This window comes from Ochotona curzoniae, unplaced genomic scaffold, assembly GCF_017591425.1.
Source record: "Ochotona curzoniae isolate NIBS_2020 unplaced genomic scaffold, NIBS_Ocur_1.0 contig_2599, whole genome shotgun sequence".
NCBI lineage: Eukaryota > Metazoa > Chordata > Mammalia > Lagomorpha > Ochotonidae > Ochotona > Ochotona curzoniae.
This window is the reverse complement of record NW_024465520.1, coordinates 6045641-6066077: the sequence shown is the minus strand read 5'-3', so window position 1 is coordinate 6066077 and position 20437 is coordinate 6045641. Positions and strand designations below refer to the sequence as shown.

Sequence of the window (20437 nt, the reverse complement as noted above, 5' to 3'; positions counted from 1 at the left end):
ACTGATAGATTATAAATATTCAAATAACCATGAGTACTGCGCAATTGAGAGACACTCAAACCTTTAAGGAATGTGTCACTCCTCAATGTTTGCTTACATGACACAAATCTCAATTTCTTACATAAAGGAAGTTAAGTACCCACACTATTAGTGAAAAAATATAATTATCTTGATGACTGCTCAGATTTATAAAAATATATTGAAGTTGGGAGCTCCCGTGGTAATCTGTCAAGGGCTTGAAAAGCTGAACTGGAAAGAACATAAGCTCTGTGACAAGGCATCCGAATGAGAACTCTGCTGGGGAAGGGGCACATGATTGCTGACGTAAACTCTCAAGATGCTTCTAAAAACCCTTTCCACTTCATGGAGAATCATGTGGAAGAAAGGGCAATATCAAGGTTTCTTTACATTTAGAACTCTTAAATCTATAATCAGACGAAAGAGCTGTCACCTTTTAATGACGACAGATGAAGCTGGTATTTCTCGCCACCATATTTTATTCTCTGACAAAGTTCAGGCAGCAGTTTCTTCCACCACAAGGTCTATCTTAGGAAAAAATGAATACATTTTAGTTTTTCACAGTCAGATTTCCAATGAGAATAAAATTGGAAGGCAAAGGGCAAAAACAATCATTTTGCTTAAGGCTCTCGATTTTGTTACAACAAAAGTTGTGTCAGCAGCCAGTCTTCTGCTTAAATCGCAACATAGAAGGTCTCTAGCTTCAAAATCCAATCATATTTATGCTGCACATAGGTACATGGCTGTTTTTAAGATGCTGCATGGGGCCCAGCACGGCAGCCTAACAGCTAACGTCCTCACCTTGCACACAGTGGGATCCCATATGGGAGCCAGTTCTGATCCTGGCAGCCCCGCTTCCCATCCAGCTCCCTGCCTGTGGCCTGGGAAAGCAGTCGAGGACAGCCCAAAGCCTTGGGACCCTGCACCCGTGTAGGAGACCCGGAAGAGGCTCTGGGCTCCTGGCTTTAGACTCACTGGCTCAGCTCCAGCCATTGCAGCCGCTTGAGGAGTAAATCAATGGATCTAAGTCTTCTTCTCTATCTCTCTTCTTCTCTGTATATCTGACTTTCCAATAAAAAAGTAAAATAATTCTTAAAAAAAAAAAAGACACAGCATGGAAACGTCCTGCAATAATCTCTCACATGAAAAAATGTAGGCGAGGGGAAGAAAGCACTAAAAACTCTGCTAACTTCTAAATTAAAGACAATAAATCACATAAAATATTTTCCCATCATACATGATGCTTCCCAGGTGCTAACTGATCGCCTGCCTCGCCTCCACACAAAGGCCTTGCTAAATGACAGCATCGCCATCCCTCACTGTTTGAAAAGCAGGTAACAGTCTCCAGAACACCGCGTACCTGAAACTCCCACGTTCAGTAGACCCACTCAGCCCTGTGAGGTTGGTCTAAGCATAAACCGCCCCCATGTCACAGCTCAATCAAGACCTTCACATCTCATCATCACTGGTCAAGCCCGGAACATCACATGAAAGGCATACCCGGTTCTCTTCTTTCAGTTCGTGATTAGCATACGGGATGACAGCCTCCGGGCATCTCTCCAACAGGGTGTCGATGCACTGCTCATGCTCCTTCAGGCGGGTACGACACAGGACGTGGACGCTGAGGCCCGCGACCGTGTCCTCCGACAGTGGCTCCAGGAACGGAAGAACGGAAGCTATGTCAAATGAAGGACTACAAATAAGGGACTGTGGACAGAAAAGCGAAATGTTATGGAATGGTGCACCCAGAAAATTAAAACACAACAGAGTACAATTTTTAAGAACATAAAACATGACAGAATTCAATTAAAAACAAACAATACTGTCTAAAAGACATCATTTAAAACACATACATATGTTACTTAATCTGAGAGGACCAAAGCATAAATCGTGAAACCTATTTCTGATATCTGTTAAGTGTATTTTTAATAGAAGGTAAGCATTATTAAAATAACATAACTTTATTTATGTTGCATGCACTGCATATTAAAAAAAATGAGAATTCATTAGGATTCTGTCCTAAGGAAATAATCAACATTGTGGCCCAATAATTCTGAGAAATTAGATACAATCTAAAAATTCAATAATAGGAATGAATAAATAAATTACAGTACATATATATTATGGAATATTATTATTGTTAAAATAATAAAATTGTTTTCAAAGACCAGTGAATGAGAAAATGTTCAGGATGAAATTAAGTGTAAAAGCTTTCAATACAAAATTATATCCAAAGCATGATCAGTTTTGCAAAATTCACATATAGAAATATCCTCAGAAAAGCATCACCATATGAAACAGATTAATTCCCTAAAAGGGAAAATAGAACCCACTGTTTTGTTTTCTTCTTATACTCTGTACTTCTTCAGTGTTTTCTAATGACCATCCATCACATATTTAACCAAAAATTAAATTTCAGGGCCAATGCTGTGGCATAGAGGGTTAAGTCTCTCCAGCATTTCATATGAGCGCTATGGGTGCTGGTTTCAGTCTCAGCTGCTCCACTTCTGATCTAGCTTCGTGGGAAATGTGCCTGGGATAGTGGAAGATGGCCCTAGTCCCGGGACCCTGCCACTCTGTTGGGAGACTCAGATGAAGCTATGGCCGTTTGCTTTGTCCTGACCTAGCCCTGGCTGTTGCAGCCATGTGAGCAGTAAACTAGCATGGAACATAGTCTGTGTCTCTCTTTCCGTAACTCTGCCTCTCAAATAAATAAATAAATACTTTTTATTAAGTTTCATGTTTTTTAAAAAATGAACCAACCAATTAAAATTGGATAATCTGTATTTATATCTTTTGGCACAAGTTGAATGACAAGGGAGTAAATATTATTTCAATATTCGAACTTTATTAATATTTAACAATTAAACAATATATCCTACTTCTACTTTTTTTTTTTAAAGATTTATTTATTTTTATTGGAAAGGCAGATTTGCAGAGAAAAGGAGAGACAGTGACAAAGGATTTCTATCTGCTGATTCATTCCCCAGGTAGCTACAATAGCTAGAGCTGAGCAGATCCAGAGCCAGGAGCCAGGAGCCTCTCCTGGGTCTCCCACACAGGTATAGGATCCCAAGGCTTTAGGGCATTTTCTACTGCTTTCCCAGGCCAGAGGCAGGGAGTTGGATGGGAAGTGGAGCAGCTGGGTATGAATTGGTACCTATATGAGATCCTGGTAATTGCAAGGTGAAGATTTAGCCACTGAGCCATCACACTAGGACCTATACCCTATTTTCTATCTATGATCAAAAAAAAAAAAATCTTCTTCCCCTCTTTCCTGGATGAAGATGAGGTAATCACATCCTGATTTTTTTTCTCCCCATGTCTTCTTGTTACAGCACCTTCCCAGATTCACAAGAGGAAATGGAACATGAAGTATTTATTCACAATCAGCATGACTTTTTTATTCAAAAATTTACTAAGGAGTTATTAGCAGAATAAGGTTAGTGTCTTTTCCTTCCCAAGTTTAATGTCATTCATCTGAAACATTTTTGACAATGTGATGGCAAAGATGAAGTACGGTGTCTATCTCCCACTCGTACCACCTCCTAACACACAAGAAAACACATTGTTTATACATCATAATCTTGACGAATCAGGATAATGGGTAAATCAGTAGAAGCAGGTCTAACTCACAGATTTCTTTCTGAACCCAGACAACACAATGTTGTTCTAAGGGTGGCCGGCACGGAGCTAGGGCAGGACCCCAGGGCAGTACTCTGTCATCCCAAATAGTGGCTTTCTGACTCACAGATGGCGTCTAGATTGCTTTTAATTATTGCACAAATAATACCACTGCGGTGATTAAGGACACCAGGTAGGGAGTCATGCCTGACCTATGGGGACAGGAGAGTCGCATGATGAATGTCCCCAAGTTGCAAAGTAAGACACAATGAAATGGCTTTGTTTCTTGGTGACAATGTTTTTTTCTTAATGACTAGTATTAATCAGTTCACAGGCAATCTAGAAAGAGCTTTATTTACAAGAAACATTTAGAAAGGTCTACAAAGACCATTTTTATCCTTTGAGTCCCACGTAGAATACAGCTTTTTGAGATACTTTAAAATAAGTTTTAAAAGATCAATGAATTACACTTTTGGAAACTTTTTCAGGTATAACTCAATAGAACTTTTTCTAATTGTGATGGTAAAGATGAGCATGTCAATTGTGGTGGGGCAAGGCCCTGTCTGTCTTGCCCACTGCCTACCACATACACAGTGTGTGCCAATGAAATGTTTGTGAAAGGAATGAATGTGGGCTGTTGCCAGAAGTCATTGCATCAAAAGGGTCCTAGAGACAGAACAGATACCATGAGGTTTATCTGAAGAGTTCTGAAGAACTAAGTAACTGCTTCTCTGCACACTAGGAGCAAGCACTCTGGCTTCTCGAGCAGCCTTCCCTAACCCCATCCCCAATTTGACATTGTGGCCTGGTAAGAAAACCACATCAGTTTCTAGAAGTGTAAGTCAAATTCTGCAAACTCTGAAGTCTAAAAAAGCCAAATGAAAAATGCATGAACGCAGTTGGGTATTAACAAATGCTCGGCACTGCAGCCCAGAAGCGTAACACAGACGGGACAGCATTAACACCGTCCAGGGAGGGGCACCACGAGCCAGCTGCACTCTCAGGTCTCCCAAGCAACTGAGGGAGGATCTTGGGGAATCAGCTGTCCTGGATTTTTCAAGAGTACCTTGAAATTCAGAATTCTTAACTTTTTCATGTGAAAACAGCTAAATTGGACAGACCAAAACCATGCATGGATAGGAGTCAAAGCTGGTACTAAAGCCACTGACTTCACTCACAGATCTAGCCCATCCCACTCCACCTAATGCATGGATGGAAACACCCAGTCCATGGGCACGTGAGGCCTGCAGAATCATTTGGTCTGGCCCTGCCAAGGCAACTATAGGTGGAACTGAACGTTCCATAAACTTAACCTGCAGGGTCATTTTTAGGTTGATAATCCTGTATGGCTCACAAATAATGCTATAAATATCCAAGATTCCCACACCTGACCTAGCCAAATGTGGACTCTACTAATTTCCATTTCCATGATCAGAATTCTTGCAGAATTTGGCTACTTCACATCTTCTTGTAACACAGGTAGGGTTAGAGTTCTAAAATGTACAAAAAGTTACTAAAAAATTACTAAAAAAATCACATCAACAAAAACATCACTGAACAGGTGCCACACAGTGTTCTCACAAAATGTTCTCAGACACATCCTGGAAATGAGGACAACAGGCACGCGCCTTGGAGAAGGGCAGCCATCTGTGATGAAGCCAGTCTCTCGGGCCAGGTGCCGCACCCACTGGCAGTTCTGCGTCAGGTGGGAGCTCCCAAAATAGACTCCAGATGAACAGGACACCTGAGGTCTTACCACATTCAAACCTTACACTGAACCCTCACATGTAGTCACAAGAATAGAGGCGTTTCATTTACCTGTAATTTTGAAAGGTCTTCTGCATAGTTTTTATCATCCAAAGACTCGGATGATATTAAGATGTGAACCCATGGGTATATTAAGCCATAATGTCTACAAGCATTTATCTAGAACATAAAAGAAATCGATCACAAACAAAGCATCAGAGCCAGCAAAACGCTTTCTTCATTAACTCCACACTAGGGAGGCAATCACCCATGTCCCGCCATGTTGTGAATTATGAGAGCACCTCCCCGGAACCGCAAGGTTCGGAATGTATTCCCTTTGGAAACGCTTCGGCCTTAATGCTGCTACACCTGATCATCTCTACCATGTACTTCCTGAAATTTTACAATTTCAAATATTCCAAAGAAAGCACTTTTTAGCAAAAAGAGCAAAATTGCTTGGAAGCCAATTTTTCCCCAAAGGAGTTAACATGAAAACTAATTTTAACTGGTATTATTTTCTTTGGGAGGCAAAATATCTTCCAGAGGTTCTCAAGACAACCTTCATGAATTTCCCCTTATTCTAGAAGTTAGCAAGAAATGTTGAGTGACAAATGCCGAGTCAGACACGAGAGCCCACAGGGCTGGAGCAGGTTGGACAGTAGAAAGGGTACAGGTGTCGCAGCTGCCTTGAACGCGACAGGTCAGCTTCTTGCACGCAGCTCATGGGCAATGGGGCCCAGTAGGGTGTCAGCTTCCCAGAAGCCTTCTGCAGGCCCTTCCCCAGGCGGGAAGTGTGCATGCATCCCTGCTCTCATATCCTACTTAACGCACGTCTGCTGAAGACGTGGGGATGGAGGGACATTTTGGGGAAAGCACCTCCCCACATGTTGTGCCTGCTAAGGTACATACTGCAAGCAAGCCATTTAAAATGTCGGCAACCTGAGTCACAGACAACTTTTTAAGTGTAATTTTTTTTAACTCCTGCTTAAATAAGATATCTGGTAAGAGAAAACTGCAGGGAGGGAGAGTCATTAAAAATAGACATAATGCATGGGCTTAGGGTAGTAACTGCACAGTCTTACCAGATCCTCTGACGTTCGCAAGGGTGTAGTGTCGGGGGGCTGCCTCTGAGACAGCCTCCAGATGTACTGTGATGTGAGCTTGAAAAGTAGTTCTGGAAGTGCCACGTCGGGGACACATGCCACCAGCTGAGCTTCCCAAAAGTCTACCAAGAGCTGAGGGATGGTATCTCCTCCCTTAGCACAGAGCACCTGGAAAACAGTGAGACAGCCCCTGCAACCCAGATCCACACAGTAGAAATACTAAGCTACAGATAGGCTCAACTTCACACCACCAGGTCAGCCAGCAGTTAATAACGTAGCATTAGCATCAAGGCCGTGGTACCAGACATTTGAGAAACCAACAGATTAGAGTGACACGCACTATGGTACAGTGGGTTAAAACACTGCTTGGGACACCCATATACCACACTGCAGCACTGGGCTCAAGTCTTGCCTTTGCTTCTGACCCAGTTCCCCATGTCTGAGGGGCAGCAGACGCTGGCCTGGAGTATCTGGCTTCCTACCACCCACATGGGAGACCCAGATGCAGTCCCCGGCTCCTGCCTATGAACCGGCAGATGCAAAATCTCTCTTTCTCTGTCACTCCACCTTTCAAATCAATCAACCAATCTTTAAAACACACAAAACCAGATCCTATGCTACATGAAGTTTCTTCAGATACATCCTTTTAGTTTGTACTTTTAGAAATTACCTGATTATGTGTAAATCTGCTTTTGTCAGCAAACGAATAAATGAAAACTTACTCTGTTGCCCTGTGTTCACCGATCTTATCAGGCCAGCCAGAAAAATGACATTTTCTGTACAACAAACCTTAAAGAAAGAATCCGCTTCTTCCACCCCAATTTTGTTGTTCTTTTGCAGGGCAAGCATGGAAGCCACCAGCAATCCGGGCTGAGTCTCCTTCAAGTGAGCCGCAAACTCGGTTGGAACACCCTGGCCCTTCCTGTGTTGAAGCAACAGGCGTGGTTCCAAAATGAAGCCACATACCAACTTCATCTTCAGATAAAAAAGAAATTCAAAAACAACATGGATAGTTCTTTCATCAGATCCATCTTGGAGATACATGCCAGTGTATTCATGACTCATGGTTATTAACAATTAAACACAATTTCCCCCTTAGCAACAAAATTAATTTTTACCCTAAGAAGGCTATTTTTAACTCTTTTATATTAGTTATTAATATTTATGTACCAGGATATCACATGTTAGAGAGACTTTCATATTTAGGTTTACTTGTTTTGAAAATAAACTTTCTCAAAATCACAAAAAGAAATTTCATTTCTTTAGAATTGTACTCAAATTAGAAGACATGGTGATGTGGACTTGCTTTCCTCATCCTAAGATAGCATTTCATTTGCATGGTGATAAGGCACCTGTTGTCTTAGAAACCAAAGTCAGGGTGTGGGAACAGTCAGGCCAGACAGGCCACAGAAGTGACGTTACAGGAGCTGAGGCTCGGAGGTCAGGCTGCCTGTTCAGTCTGGCTCTCCCAATCGTCTACACTGTGATCTGAACAAGTTACTTAACCTGTGTGTGTCCTAGTTCTCTCAACTGTAATGGCTGTAACAGAACATATCTGATAACATAACGGTAAGAATTAAACAAGCTGACATAAACAAAGGGCTTGGAATGGACTGGGACACAGCCAGTGCTCAATTAAGATTATCCCGAACATTTTCCCTACATGGTTAGCATCTTTGGTTAAGCCCCTAAACAACCTCTTTTCCGAAGGGAATAACTTCTCTTCCTTTGATATAACACTCAAATGTTCAGACCTCCTTAAAACCATCTGGGATTTCCCCTTGGAGTGCTTTCTGCAACTACTAGAACTCCAAGGCTCACTTGATAAAAATCCCCTTGCTGTACTTAAGTACATATCGCTCTGCTCTGTTTTCAGTGCACATGCTGTATCCCTTATGGCAGGTAAAATGTCTGTCTGGGTTAGCGTCTCCCTGTTCTTCTGTCCTAAGCACAGTGCTCTGAACACAACGACACTAAACAGTAGGGTCTCTGCCTGCCCACTGTCTTACTTCTTTTTCTTTTTTTTTTTTAATTAATTTATTTATTTTTTAAACATCTTCTCAGTTGACAGCTGCGTTTCTTTTTTTTTTTTAAAGATTTATTTTTATTATTTTTTATTGGAAAGGCGGATATACAGAAAGGAGATACAGAGAGGAAGATCTTCCATCCGATGATTCACTCCCCAAGTGAGCCGCAACGGTCGCCTCTTCCGGGTCTCCACGCAGGCGCAGGGTCCCAAAGCTTTGGGCCGTCCTCGACTGCTTTCCCAGGCCACAGGCAGGGAGCTGGAAGGGAAGCGGGGCTGCCGGGATTAGAACCGGCGCCCATATGGGATCCCGGGCGTGCAAGGCGAGGACTTAATCACTTGCGCCACCGCGCCGGGCCCTGTCTTACTTCTTTTTCACACGCTGGATTCAAAGTCCCACTAAGAATCACCACCCTTCTAATCTGAGTCTATTTTGCATTATGAGCTAGAAAAAGCCAGAAGAAAGCTGTATTTCTCAAGCTATTGCATCTTATTTGAGTCTTCTGTGGGGCCTGGCAAATAACCTAGTGGCTAAATCTTCACATTGCATCTGCCAGGATCCCATATGGTCGCTGGTTCTAACCCTGGCTGCTCCACTTCCCATCCAGCTCTCTGCTTGTGGCCTGGGAAAGCAGTAGAGGATGGCCCAAACCTTGGGATCCTGCACCCGCATGGGAGACCCCGAGGATGCTCTGGGCTCCTGGTTTTGGATCTGCTCAGTTCTGGCTGTTGCAGCCCCTAGGGAAGTAAACCAGTGGGCGGAAGATCTTCCTCTCTGTCTCTCCTTTTCTCTGTTTATCTTCCTTTCTAATAAAAAAAAAAAAATCTTAAAAAAATCAGGCAGGCACCATACCTCTGAATGGCTTTTCATTTCATTTCTGTACGTGTCAAGATCTCCCATTTTCAATGCCACTGCTGCCTTGGTCAGTGTCACTAAGACAGATGAAAACCCAGAAGTATCCATCTTCCTCAGGTAGCTCATGGCAGTTACAGGATTAATATTCTTCATAGAAGGACTACAAAGAATATGGGGCAGCTGCTTTGGTTCAGTCACATAAAACATCTTAACCACTTTCGCTGCAAATTCCTTTGGTAAGCGTGAACAAGGAATAAAAGGGCAGTCAGTTAGTAGAAAGCAACATAAGATTATACTTGCATATTTATATTTAATGAAAAGAGTTGATGCTGATAGATGAGAGCCCAAGCATGACCCAGAGTGATTTCTTTCTTGTTGTATAATGAAGAAAGAGCAGTAAAAACACGCATCTCATTATGGTCAATGTTTCTAATTTCAAAAAGAATATATAAGAACAAAAGGATGTCATTAAATTAAACTTAAAAGTTCACCATAGACACTACAATAAGAGGTCAGTAATGTAGCATATCAGACTAAGCCCCTGCCTGTGGTCCCAGCCCCCAATATGGACACTGGTTTGTGTACCAGCTGCTCCATTTCCAATCCAGCTCCCTGCTTATGAGTTGGGAAAGCAGTGGAGCAGGGCTTAGGTCCTTGGGCCCCTACACTCAGGTGAGAAACCCAGAGGCATCTCCTGGCTCCTGGCTTTGAATTGGCTCAACTGCAGCCATTGTGGCCAATTGAGGAGTGAATCAGAAGATGGAAGCTCAATCTCTCTCTGTTTCTCCTTCTCTCTATGACCTTGCCTTTCAAATAAAAATAAATCTTGAAAAAAAATTACATGCAGTTCAAAATATAGACTTTGAAATAATTCATATGAGAAAATCTCATTTGTCTTAAAATCTTAAAACATGTGGAATCACAACTTCCAACTCAGAATATTTGCATTCAGCTATGTTTAAAATAAATAAGGGACTTAAAATATCTCATAATAATGTGCTATGGCCACTGTGCAGGGGTTGGAAAGCAAAGCTTTGGACACTTCGAGAATAGGGCAGCTGGGGTTGTGGGGAAGGAATACAGATGAGAAGTACGAAGGCTAGGTCCACGGTCATTCTTTTAAGGCCATTCTGTTGTTACTGTGTGGGTCACTCAATTTCAGTGGGCCACAGCTCCTGTGTATATAAGTGGTCCACACATTCTCTTCCTAGCTATAATCCCATAACGATTAATAAGAAAAGGTTCCATTATACTTTTACAAAAACAATGATCAAAAAAGAAAACTATTTGGAATTTGACTTGTAAATGGTATTACATAAAGGATTGAAATACAAAGTTAGATATATTAGACATAACAAAACAGGAAACTATTCACTTCACTTAATTCTTCATCCAGGTTTTCATAAAGCGAATGATTAATAAAAAAGATTAATCCCCTCTCATATTTCTGTGATTCACTGTCTCCTGTCCAATCCACACGTGCCAAAACTTCAGCCATAGACAAACCCGACATCTTATAGTATGGTAAGGCAAGGTGGGAATGCTGGGTGTCAAGCCTGAAAAGAAAAAAAAAAAAGAAAGAGAAAAACCCTCAAATCCACAGTAATTAAGTGTAGATCTCTAACTCACGTAATACTAAAACAATGCTTTCCTGAAGACAAAAATCTTAAACATGCTTTTCTACTGCCAAACAAACTCTTTACGTTCTTTTACCAAGTCATCATTCTAATTAATGCAGTTTCGTTTGACTTGCTTATAATGAAAGTACAAAGTCAGAAATTCATTAAGTGTTTTTAATATTCATAAGGTAGCACTAAAATAACTGTTTGATAGGTTGAAAAAACTTTCAACTTATAATATTCATATGAATCCAGCAAGTATCTGAAACATTCATAGACAAAAAATGTGTAAGTATAATTCTCAAAAATAAAAATCATTATTCGTCCTAGAGTCCCTTGCTTGCATCATAAAAGCACTGACCACCAAGACTCAATCATAAAGAGTCCAATCAGGACATCTTTTATCTTGGGGATTTTCGCTGGTCAAGGCCTATGTCCCTCAAATCAGAAAAAAAAGTTAAATTTCTAAGTGAAGTAGTAAGAGACTCAGAACGTGAGATTTATTGCTTGTCTGACAAACTTGGGACTCCTTAAAATAAGGGAATGGATCACACTTATCTCTTATCTCTAAGCCAAGAAGACCGTCCCTAATTTCATTCATTCATTGGACACATGTGATAAACATGAATGAAAGAACCACCTCCCTTCACGCTTTCCTCCAATGGGGAACGCTGACAAGCACACACAGCATTGCAGATGGCTTGTACAGCAATGTCCAAAGGGTGTCACCTGCTGTAACAGTCTCCCAGGTGTCCACAACTTTCTTTAAATGCTTCTAAGAGTTCTTCCTTCTCTTCCGGTTCCAGCTGACTGGCATCCATCAGGGCTGCCCTCACCAACAGATGAGCCTCACTGAGAAGGTGGATGCAGCTCTGGGTTTTTATAGTCTTGTAGGTATTACTATACTCTACCTGGAACAAAGGATACACAAGCAGCAAAGGTCACTCACAAAATCACGCCCAAAAGTTCCCCTGTTCCCAAGAGCATCTATATAGCTTCCTAATGAAAGTTAATATCTGGAAATAGTAAATCCTGAAAGTCAATAAATGCGTGGCTAGTTTATTCAGGGACTTGGCAAGAGTTTTTTTTTTTTTTTTTTCCTCCACAATCTATGAGTCAAACAGTACAGTGTTAAACTACTAACTAATATGGTGTTACTATGAACTTAGCAATGATTTCACCCTCTTTTTTAATAAAGGTAATAAATATATTTGAAATGGCCAACTTGAAAACCAGAGTTCTGTGATGTAACTCCCCCATATTCACACTGAGTAATCCTCTTTAAATGGGTGCTTTTAGGTGGTCCATTTTCAGCCCTTGTGGCCACTTTAGGAGTGAACAAGCAGATGGAACATCTCTTTCTGTCTCTTTCTCCTCTCTCTCATCACATTGCTTTCAAATAAATAAAATGAAGCTTAAAACCTGGTGAAGTTTAAGCTGTACTCTATCTACTTCTGTTACTGACAGTGAACTCATAAACAGCAGTCCAACCACTCTGCTGAAATAAAAAACTTTCAATTAAGCAAAACCAAAAAACAAGGATAAAGATGACATAACTATCCGCCTTACAATGCCAGGGACAAATCAGACAACCCCTTGACCTGATGGCCAAACCCTAGTACCTCCAGTTTGGGGCAGACATCATTTGTTTTCAAAGGTAATACCATTATAAAACACATATACACACACACTATTGGGGCAGGCATTGTGGCACAGCATATTAAGCCACCGCTTGTTATACCAGCATCACATAGTAAGAACCAGGTTCTAGTCACAGCTTCCAGACCTGCTTATTGTTAACATTCCTAGGAGGCAGCAGATGATGGCTCAAGTGTGTGCACCCATGCCACCCACGCCAGACCCAGATGGGTGGGTCCTGGTGTGGGCCTGGCCCAGCTCTGGGGCTTTTGCAGGCATTATGAAAGTCATCTGGGGCATGGAAGATTTCTCTGTCTCTTTCACTCTGCCATCCAAGTAGGTAAACAAACAACATCACCAAGGTAATATTCTGGCTGAGAATCCATAAGTTGAATCAGCTCATGAAAAAAAATTCAGACGACGGCGCTGTGGTACAGCGGGTTAAGCCACCACCAACCGTGTGTGTGTGTGTGCGTGCACATCTCTCCCTGTCACTCTTCAAGTAAATAAAATAAAACTTAAAAAAAAAAAGAAAAATCAAATTCAAAATAAGTAATACTTTCTCCAAAAAGACAACACAAAGAGATTATTATAGCTTTTTAAAAAATCATAATCACAAAATCAAAGACTGTACAGCCATTCCAGCTTCGAGAAAGTTAAAGAGACAAAGTAAATGAATATGCTTCTTACTGTCCTTGACTGGATCCTGAACTAGAAGCCACTGTTGGGCCAAGAAATAAAAGTTGGTGTGAACTGTATACTAGATGTTATGTCAATGTAAAATTTACTGAAGCAGATGATGCAGTATGGCTGTGCAGAGAATATGTAGATTCTTAGAAAACGTTAGAAATATTTGGGGTGCAAAGTCACCACATTCACTATATTTTTTGCAACAGATCAGGAAAAAAAATGTGTGTGTGTGTGTGTGTGTTTGTGTGTGTGTGTGCAGAAAGCACAAGAGTCCAGAAAATAAAGATACTAACGGAGTGAATACAATGTTTTTTTTTTTGTACCATTCTTCTTTTTAAGTATAATTTTTTTAAAAATATTTATTTTTATTGGAAAGGTAGCTATACAGAGAGGAGAGAGAGAGGAAGATCTTCTCATCCACAGAGTGTCTCCCCAAGTAGCTGCAATGGCCAGAGCTGAGCTGATCCAAAGCCAGGAGCCAGAGCCTCTTCCAGGTCTCCCACACACGGTTGCAGGTCCCAAGGCCTTGGATTGTGCTCGACTGCTTTCCCAGGCCACGAGCAGGGAGCTGGATGGGAAGTGAGGCCACTGGGACACGAAGCAGTGCCCATATGGGATCCCGGCATGTGCAAGGTCAGGACTTTAGCCACTAGACTACTGCGCTGGGCCCAGGTTTTTGAACATTATAAAGAGGCTTTTTTTCTAGTGTGCCAGGTGTCATATTTCAAAGGAATAATAGTAAGATTGAGATAAATGCTCTTATATTTCTTATAGCTCTGTGTCATAGTCCTCTTTGTTAGCATTCTTTCTAAGTCAAGATCAAGGACAACTTGTGTTTACATTGGCTCATCAATCCCTTTAAGATGGGATTATGAATAAAGGAATTCTATTTTTCTACTGGCACCACAAATGTCAGAAACTGTGAAAAAACATTAACACTTCGCTGTCCAAGGTTAGAAGCTGGCCAGCCGTAGCATCCTGAATATAAGACAGTTAGAATTCATGTCTAGTCACAATTTCACTCATATTTCTACAAACAAAAATCAGAAGTCTAAAACGAGTACCATTTCTCTGTAGAGCTGCACTGGCGAGACGGTATTCACGATGTACAGACTCCACCCCGCCTCAGCCACGGGAGGCACTTTCATCTTAGCACTGGTATCTTTCCTAGAACTAAAACAAAAGATAAGAACCCGAAAAAGGTAAGGCGTATTACTCACGAATGGCAGCTTTAAATGGCTAATGGTATCACATTCATAAGTATAATATCACTTTTATGTAAAATGTTCTTGCAAGATTAGCCATACAGTTGATTTTTATGAAATCTTAGTTCACAACATGATAGAGGCCGACAAATTTTGATGTTCTCTAACTATCATAGATTGATGAACCAATACATTCAGTTTACAAATGCTCTCAAATGAGCTATAAGTTCAAAAACCAGGCAGGAACCTTAAAAGATTCACTGTGAAAGTCCCTGGGACCAGGCTCCCCACTGTATGTGGCCTTCACAGCCCAGCGCACCCTGGGTCACAAATCTAAGCAGAGTATAACACGCAAAGACACCAGGGGCTGCGGGAAAAACGCAGAAAACCCAGGAAACTATTAAGTGTGAGCAAAACACTCCCTTTTGCTTTTACCACGATAGGAATTTTCCTTGGGGTACAATCTTACAATTTTTAGTCAAATGGATGTTCAAATCAAAATGTCCTTAATATGTATTTTAAAATCTGATATTTTACAAATGTTAATTACACAAGATTACAAATTTTGTTTTTTCTCTTGACAGAAAGTTTTTAAGATCAAATCTCAGAGCAGCTTGTGTTGTGTCCACATCGGACCCCGAGTTCAACTCAAGCTCCAATTGCTGGGTGAGGAACACGCAATTCCTAAAAGCAAACACCTATGACAAACAGCAAAACCTTGCTGAACCTGAAATGCACTAGACACATCTCTCTTGGAGTTTAAACTAACACGATGGGTTGTGCCTTTGTCTTCAATTAAGCAGAAAAGCATCTCTTTCAGACTTAAGCAAAATACCACTGATTCTTACTGAAGCTATTTTAGAATTTTCTTCTAAATCCTAAACTCAATAGTAAGCAACACTAAAGAGATCCTTCCAGTACTTTCTTCCCTGTCTCTAGGAAACAAAAAAAAAAAAAAATTGAAAAACCACATGATCATTACAGATTTTGATCAAACAAAAAGCAGATAAGCAGATAAAATAAGACATATAGGAAATATACCAGCTGCAATTCATTCCAGAAATTGGCACAACGTTTAGAGCAAGGAGATGCTTACAGAAACCTCCTGGTGGACTCTCTTCTCTGTGGAATAGGCTCAGGGTCCGCCTTGGTCAAAAGCACAATGTGGTTTTTAAAGTGACAGAGAGCTTTCAGGCCTATGAACAGCTGTATTCTTAAAGCACAGACATCCATACTGACAGGAGGGCAAGCCTAGCAAAGGAAAAAGGAAAAAAAATCACAAATTTAACCAAGGGACAAAGACACATCAAAATAAAGCCTGTTTATTTGATCAAATCCCTTTCGCTTCCTCTTTTCCAACTGCCTCCCCTCCCCACCAAGAGCGATCCAAAGCCCTGTTCTCAACAGGGTCCGGAAGTTCTCCACAGTGACGTAACCATCTATCTTAGTCACTCAAGTTCAACACCTGTTGACTGAACGTACCCAGAGAAGGATGCTCTTGCGGCTGTTCCACAGAGTGACTCAAGAAGACCTCTCCCAAGGAGCAGGACCGAGCCAGCAGCCCATCACCAGTAAGAGTGGGCTGGCTCCAGGGTATGCCCAGTAAGGTAACTAGGACAAGTCAGTCATAATGCAATGGCATCGCACTGCATGTGGAATACATGGAATGGAAATGCTTGTGTGTTCATGGCCCCTGACTGCCAGTCCCCTAGGTGTCAATAGTGCCTGGCATGGCTGACAGGTGGGTATTGAAAGAGTCCCTGCACCTGGGAGGCACACCAACAAACAGAGTGGAAAAAGAAAAGATTACAGCACTCCTGGGAACTCACAAAGTGATGCTGCCAGGCCCCTGCCCTCTCCTTCCACTAACACTATTTTGATTGTGAGGTCATTTTTCACTGTTCCTTACTACAAAGTGTTTACAGAAACAGTTTGGTGCTGGGGTCCGTGCAGTAGGTGTGGATGGCATGAAGGTGTGAAGAGAACAGCTCCCCTGCTCGGCAGGGCCCGGGGCCCGAGGGAGCTTCCAGCTGTTTGGCAGGGCCCGGCGGATTTCTCTCTGACCACCCTGACACTGTTTCACCCCCTGGCTGCATGGACACTCAAGCACCCCACTAAGAATTCTGTATTCGATTGAGGCATTGTTGTTTGCCCTGTGAGACAGTTTTTGCAGGTTTTTACAACTGATGTGAACTTGAGAGTTAATGTCACTGATAATGCCTTGGTGAGTGGGCCTTTGACAATTTACACACAGGAGCACAAATAAGCCCATGCCATTTCTGGACACCTTATTGTGTGTTAACTATTGCCTCAGAACCTGGCCCAGACATACAGCATGTCCTCTGGGAAGGGGCTTGATATATATGTCTTAAATACTAACGCAAGGGATGGGAGTGAGAGCTGAAACTGCTATGGCAATAAATATAGTTATTGTTATCTCAAAGGCTAGCCTGCCTTTGCAATTTTTTGGAGCCTAGAAAATGTAATTGTTTTAGCTGCTTTTATAATTTTTAGCTAGAGGAATTAAGGATGTTTTATTAACAAAAAATGCTTTTGATTGTTGCTTTATTGTTTATGGGGTTGTAGGAGTCTATAGTTGTAGGTAGATTTAACATTTGAAGTCTCTGTTTTAGATTTTAGGTTTTTTCCCTTGTAACTTATTTTCCCATTAAATGGTGGGTAAATTGTAGAAGTAGAAATGTGGTAGGAAAGTACTACTGATTAGCAGGTAATCGCATGTGCCTTGGCCTTGGAGTCCTGGCTGTTGCTCCATGGCTACTGTTGAAGAATAAACAATAGCTTGCTTTGAAGAATGTGAATGCAGTATTTTGCAAAATTATCTTTAGGGGCACCTGCTTAGTTTTGAAGTGCAGACAGAGTGACCAAATATCTGTACATGCCCCCTTAATTTTGAAAAGAAAAAAATAGAATAGTTGCTTGTGCAGAAGCTTGAGAGGTGTTTCAAGTAAATAAAAAGGACAGCTTTTCCTGAGCTGTGGTGAGAATGCACCAAGTGTCTGTGTCTGTGTCTTTCTTTATCGCCGACTCCACGCACCCTTCCTGAGCTCCAAACTCGGCCGGAGCTGGACTCCGGCACTTTGGTCCACGCTTTCATTTCTAATTAAGGTGGTCTTGGTTAATGCGGATAAGCCAGAATCTCAGAAGAAAGGACCAGATTCCGGGGCTGTGAAACCTTCAGTCTTCACAAACCTTGAGTCAGCAGCTGGGCCAAGGGACTGTGGGCTGCCTCGGGGCATCCAGGAGCTCAGAAAGAGGAAGCATGCTCACTACTGCCCGCCTTTCCCACTTCCGTGGGCTCAGGTGCCACCTGCCAGCCCCTCTGCCTCCCTCCCCTTAGTTTCTTCTTTGCCGCTCCCCTCTGGTTTTAGAGGTTTGAAAAGAGATGGCATTATTTTTTCCCCAAATTTAGATTTCAACCTATTCTGTGCTCCAAGGTGCACCTTCACCTTTGTCTTTCCAAGGTTAAAAATTCAGGAATGGAGGGAGGAGAGAAGAACAAAATATGGTGAGCACCTTCACATTTTCACCAGGGAAATAACCCTATTTTTAAAATAATTTTGTGAAAGTGTTGTGCAACTTATACGTAGGAAGGAATAGGAAATCTGTGACTCCTTAGAAAGAGACTGTAGGCAGAAAGAAAACTAGCCAGGAGTCACTGCAGTCAGAGACCCTGCTCTCCCAAACATACTACTGCTTCTCCAAAAAAGGCAACCCCTTAGGTCCTATGGCGCAGGCTTATTAACACAACTCCAACAACTGAGCACTTATTTTTCTGGGGAAAAAAAAAATTCCAAGTTCCAGATATTCATAAACCAACCTTTGAAATACAGGTTACTATAATTTGGGAGTTTCCTGCAGCATATAACTTTATAGTAAATATTCATTCAACTAGCTTATACTTCAGAGATAAAACAGCATAGATGGGGCCCGGCGTCGTGGCCTAGCAGCTAAAGTCCTCGCCTTGAATGCACTGGGATCCCATATGGACGCTGGTTCTAATCCTGGCAGCTCCACTTCCCATCCAGCTCCCTGCCTGTGGCCCGGGAAAGCAGTCGAGGACGGCCCAAAGCCTTGGGACCCTGCACCCGTGTGGGAGACCCAGAAGAGATTCCTGGTTCCTGGCTTCAGATCGGCACAGCACCTACTGTTGCGCCCACTTGGGGAGTGAATCATCGGACAGAAGATCTTCCTCTCTGCCTCTCCTCCTCTCTGTATATCCACTTTGTCATAAAAATAAAATAAATCTTTAAAAAAAACCAGGATAGATGAATATTATGCAAATGACCAGTGTATTCTTCAGCTCAGGATTCAAGGGCAAATGATTCAGAATTACATCATGAAAGCTGTCTACACTTATTTTATGGTCAAGAGCTTTAAAACACTAAGTACATTAAAAAAAAACAAAACACTAAGTACATTATCTCTCAGTAGAATGTGGTTATTGATCCACCAAAGCCATTAGTCTTAGACTGATTACAGAAAGTGAGTGCAGGTTTAGAAAACGACAAAAGAAATAGGCGTACCTAGCGACTATATAAATATACTTTCAATGCACCGCATTCCATTGTTGCATTCTTGAGTATACGATTTCCATACTGTTTTTGTTAATAGCTCTGCACAACTGCCATCAATATTTTCATTAACAAAAAGCAGTATATCACCATCACAAATTGCTTTCTCTGAAGCTACACTGTACATCTTGACCAAGCTATGCACTGGGCCGATTTTGAATGAAAGGTTTTCAAAGCAATCTTAAGCCTTTTCAACTAAACTATGAGTCACAAAATGCTTACTACTAAATTCGAATATGCTGATTGAATAAACAAATCAACATTAAGGCTTTCAGTCCCAGCCAAGCTTAGGCCCAACGGCACACCCGCAGGCCCTCCCTCTCCGTGCGTGACGGTGGCGTTTCACTGGCACATCAGCTGGCTCTCACCTTCAGGGTGGTGTCCATGTACGGGTCCTCCTCCCGGGCCACCGCGGCACTGCATCGCACCGTGAAACACTGCAGGTTGTTGCTAGGGAACAGGAGGGAGTCTGCTGAGGGGCGTGGAGGCTGATGAGCAAGATCCCGTCACACAGAGCGTTTCATCAGCGATCAGCGCAAGCGCAGGGGAGGGAGAAGACCCAAACATCTGTCAAACGCTTATGATCTAGACTGCTTCTCGATGAGGACAGTGACTCAAAATCCCTATGGAGGGCCCGGCAGCGTGGCCTAGTGGCTAAAGTCCTCGCCTTGAACGCACCAGGATCCCATATGGGCACCAGTTCTAATCCTGGCAGCTCCGCTTCCCATCCAGCTCCCTGCTTGTGGCCCGGGAAAGCAGTCGAGGACGGCCCAAAGCTTTGGGACCCTGCACCCGCGTGGGAGACCCGGAAGAGATTCCTGGTTCCTGGCTTCGAATCGGTGCAGCACCAGCCGTTGTGCTCACTTGGGGAGTGAATCATCGGACGGAAGATCTTCCTGTCTATACATCTGCCTTTCCAATAAAAAATAAATAAATATTATTTTAAAATATCCCTATGGAGTGTTTTCAAAATGATGTAACTGATCCTCCTCAGCCCCGCTAAGACAGCAGCTCAAAAAGTTGAAACTACAGGTGCCTTTTTCTATAAGGCCCCGTGTTTGATTCTGATGCCCACTCCTAGTTAAGAACCAGGGCTCCGGAGCAATGATTTCAAACACAGACAAAAAGAAGGCCAGCAGGATCTACCCAGCGGACATATGAGTGACTGTCAAAGCAAGATTAGAACCTGCTTCCTGACTATTCCACCTGACCCATCTCAGGATGAAATTCTGCCTGGATTATGTGGAGAAGCACATCTCAATTAGGAGACACAAATCAGTGAGAGAACTGAAAATGAGAGAGCGTCTGAAAGAATTTCCA

The 20437-nt window shown here is 42.2% G+C and overlaps 1 protein-coding gene across 3 annotated transcripts in view; it reads right to left on the bottom strand.

The window, feature by feature from the left end:
- Positions 1–20437, bottom strand: part of HPS3 (HPS3 biogenesis of lysosomal organelles complex 2 subunit 1) — a 38748-nt gene that overhangs the window by 3585 nt on the left and 14726 nt on the right. For 2 of the 3 annotated variants that reach the window (XM_040974769.1, XM_040974771.1), the window contains 11 exons: positions 19486–19567; positions 15622–15776; positions 14385–14493; positions 11722–11903; positions 10749–10929; positions 9371–9604; positions 7281–7466; positions 6471–6659; positions 5461–5568; positions 1519–1725; positions 452–542 (listed from right to left, as the gene is read on the bottom strand). In XM_040974769.1, the coding sequence (XP_040830703.1) occupies positions 452–542; positions 1519–1725; positions 5461–5568; positions 6471–6659; positions 7281–7466; positions 9371–9604; positions 10749–10929; positions 11722–11903; positions 14385–14493; positions 15622–15776; positions 19486–19567 (1724 nt within the window). Of the gene's footprint in view, positions 1–451; positions 547–1518; positions 1726–5460; positions 5569–6470; positions 6660–7280; positions 7467–9370; positions 9605–10748; positions 10930–11721; positions 11904–14384; positions 14494–15621; positions 15777–19485; positions 19568–20437 lie in introns of those variants that run through there. The other variant, XM_040974770.1, reaches the window with a different exon arrangement.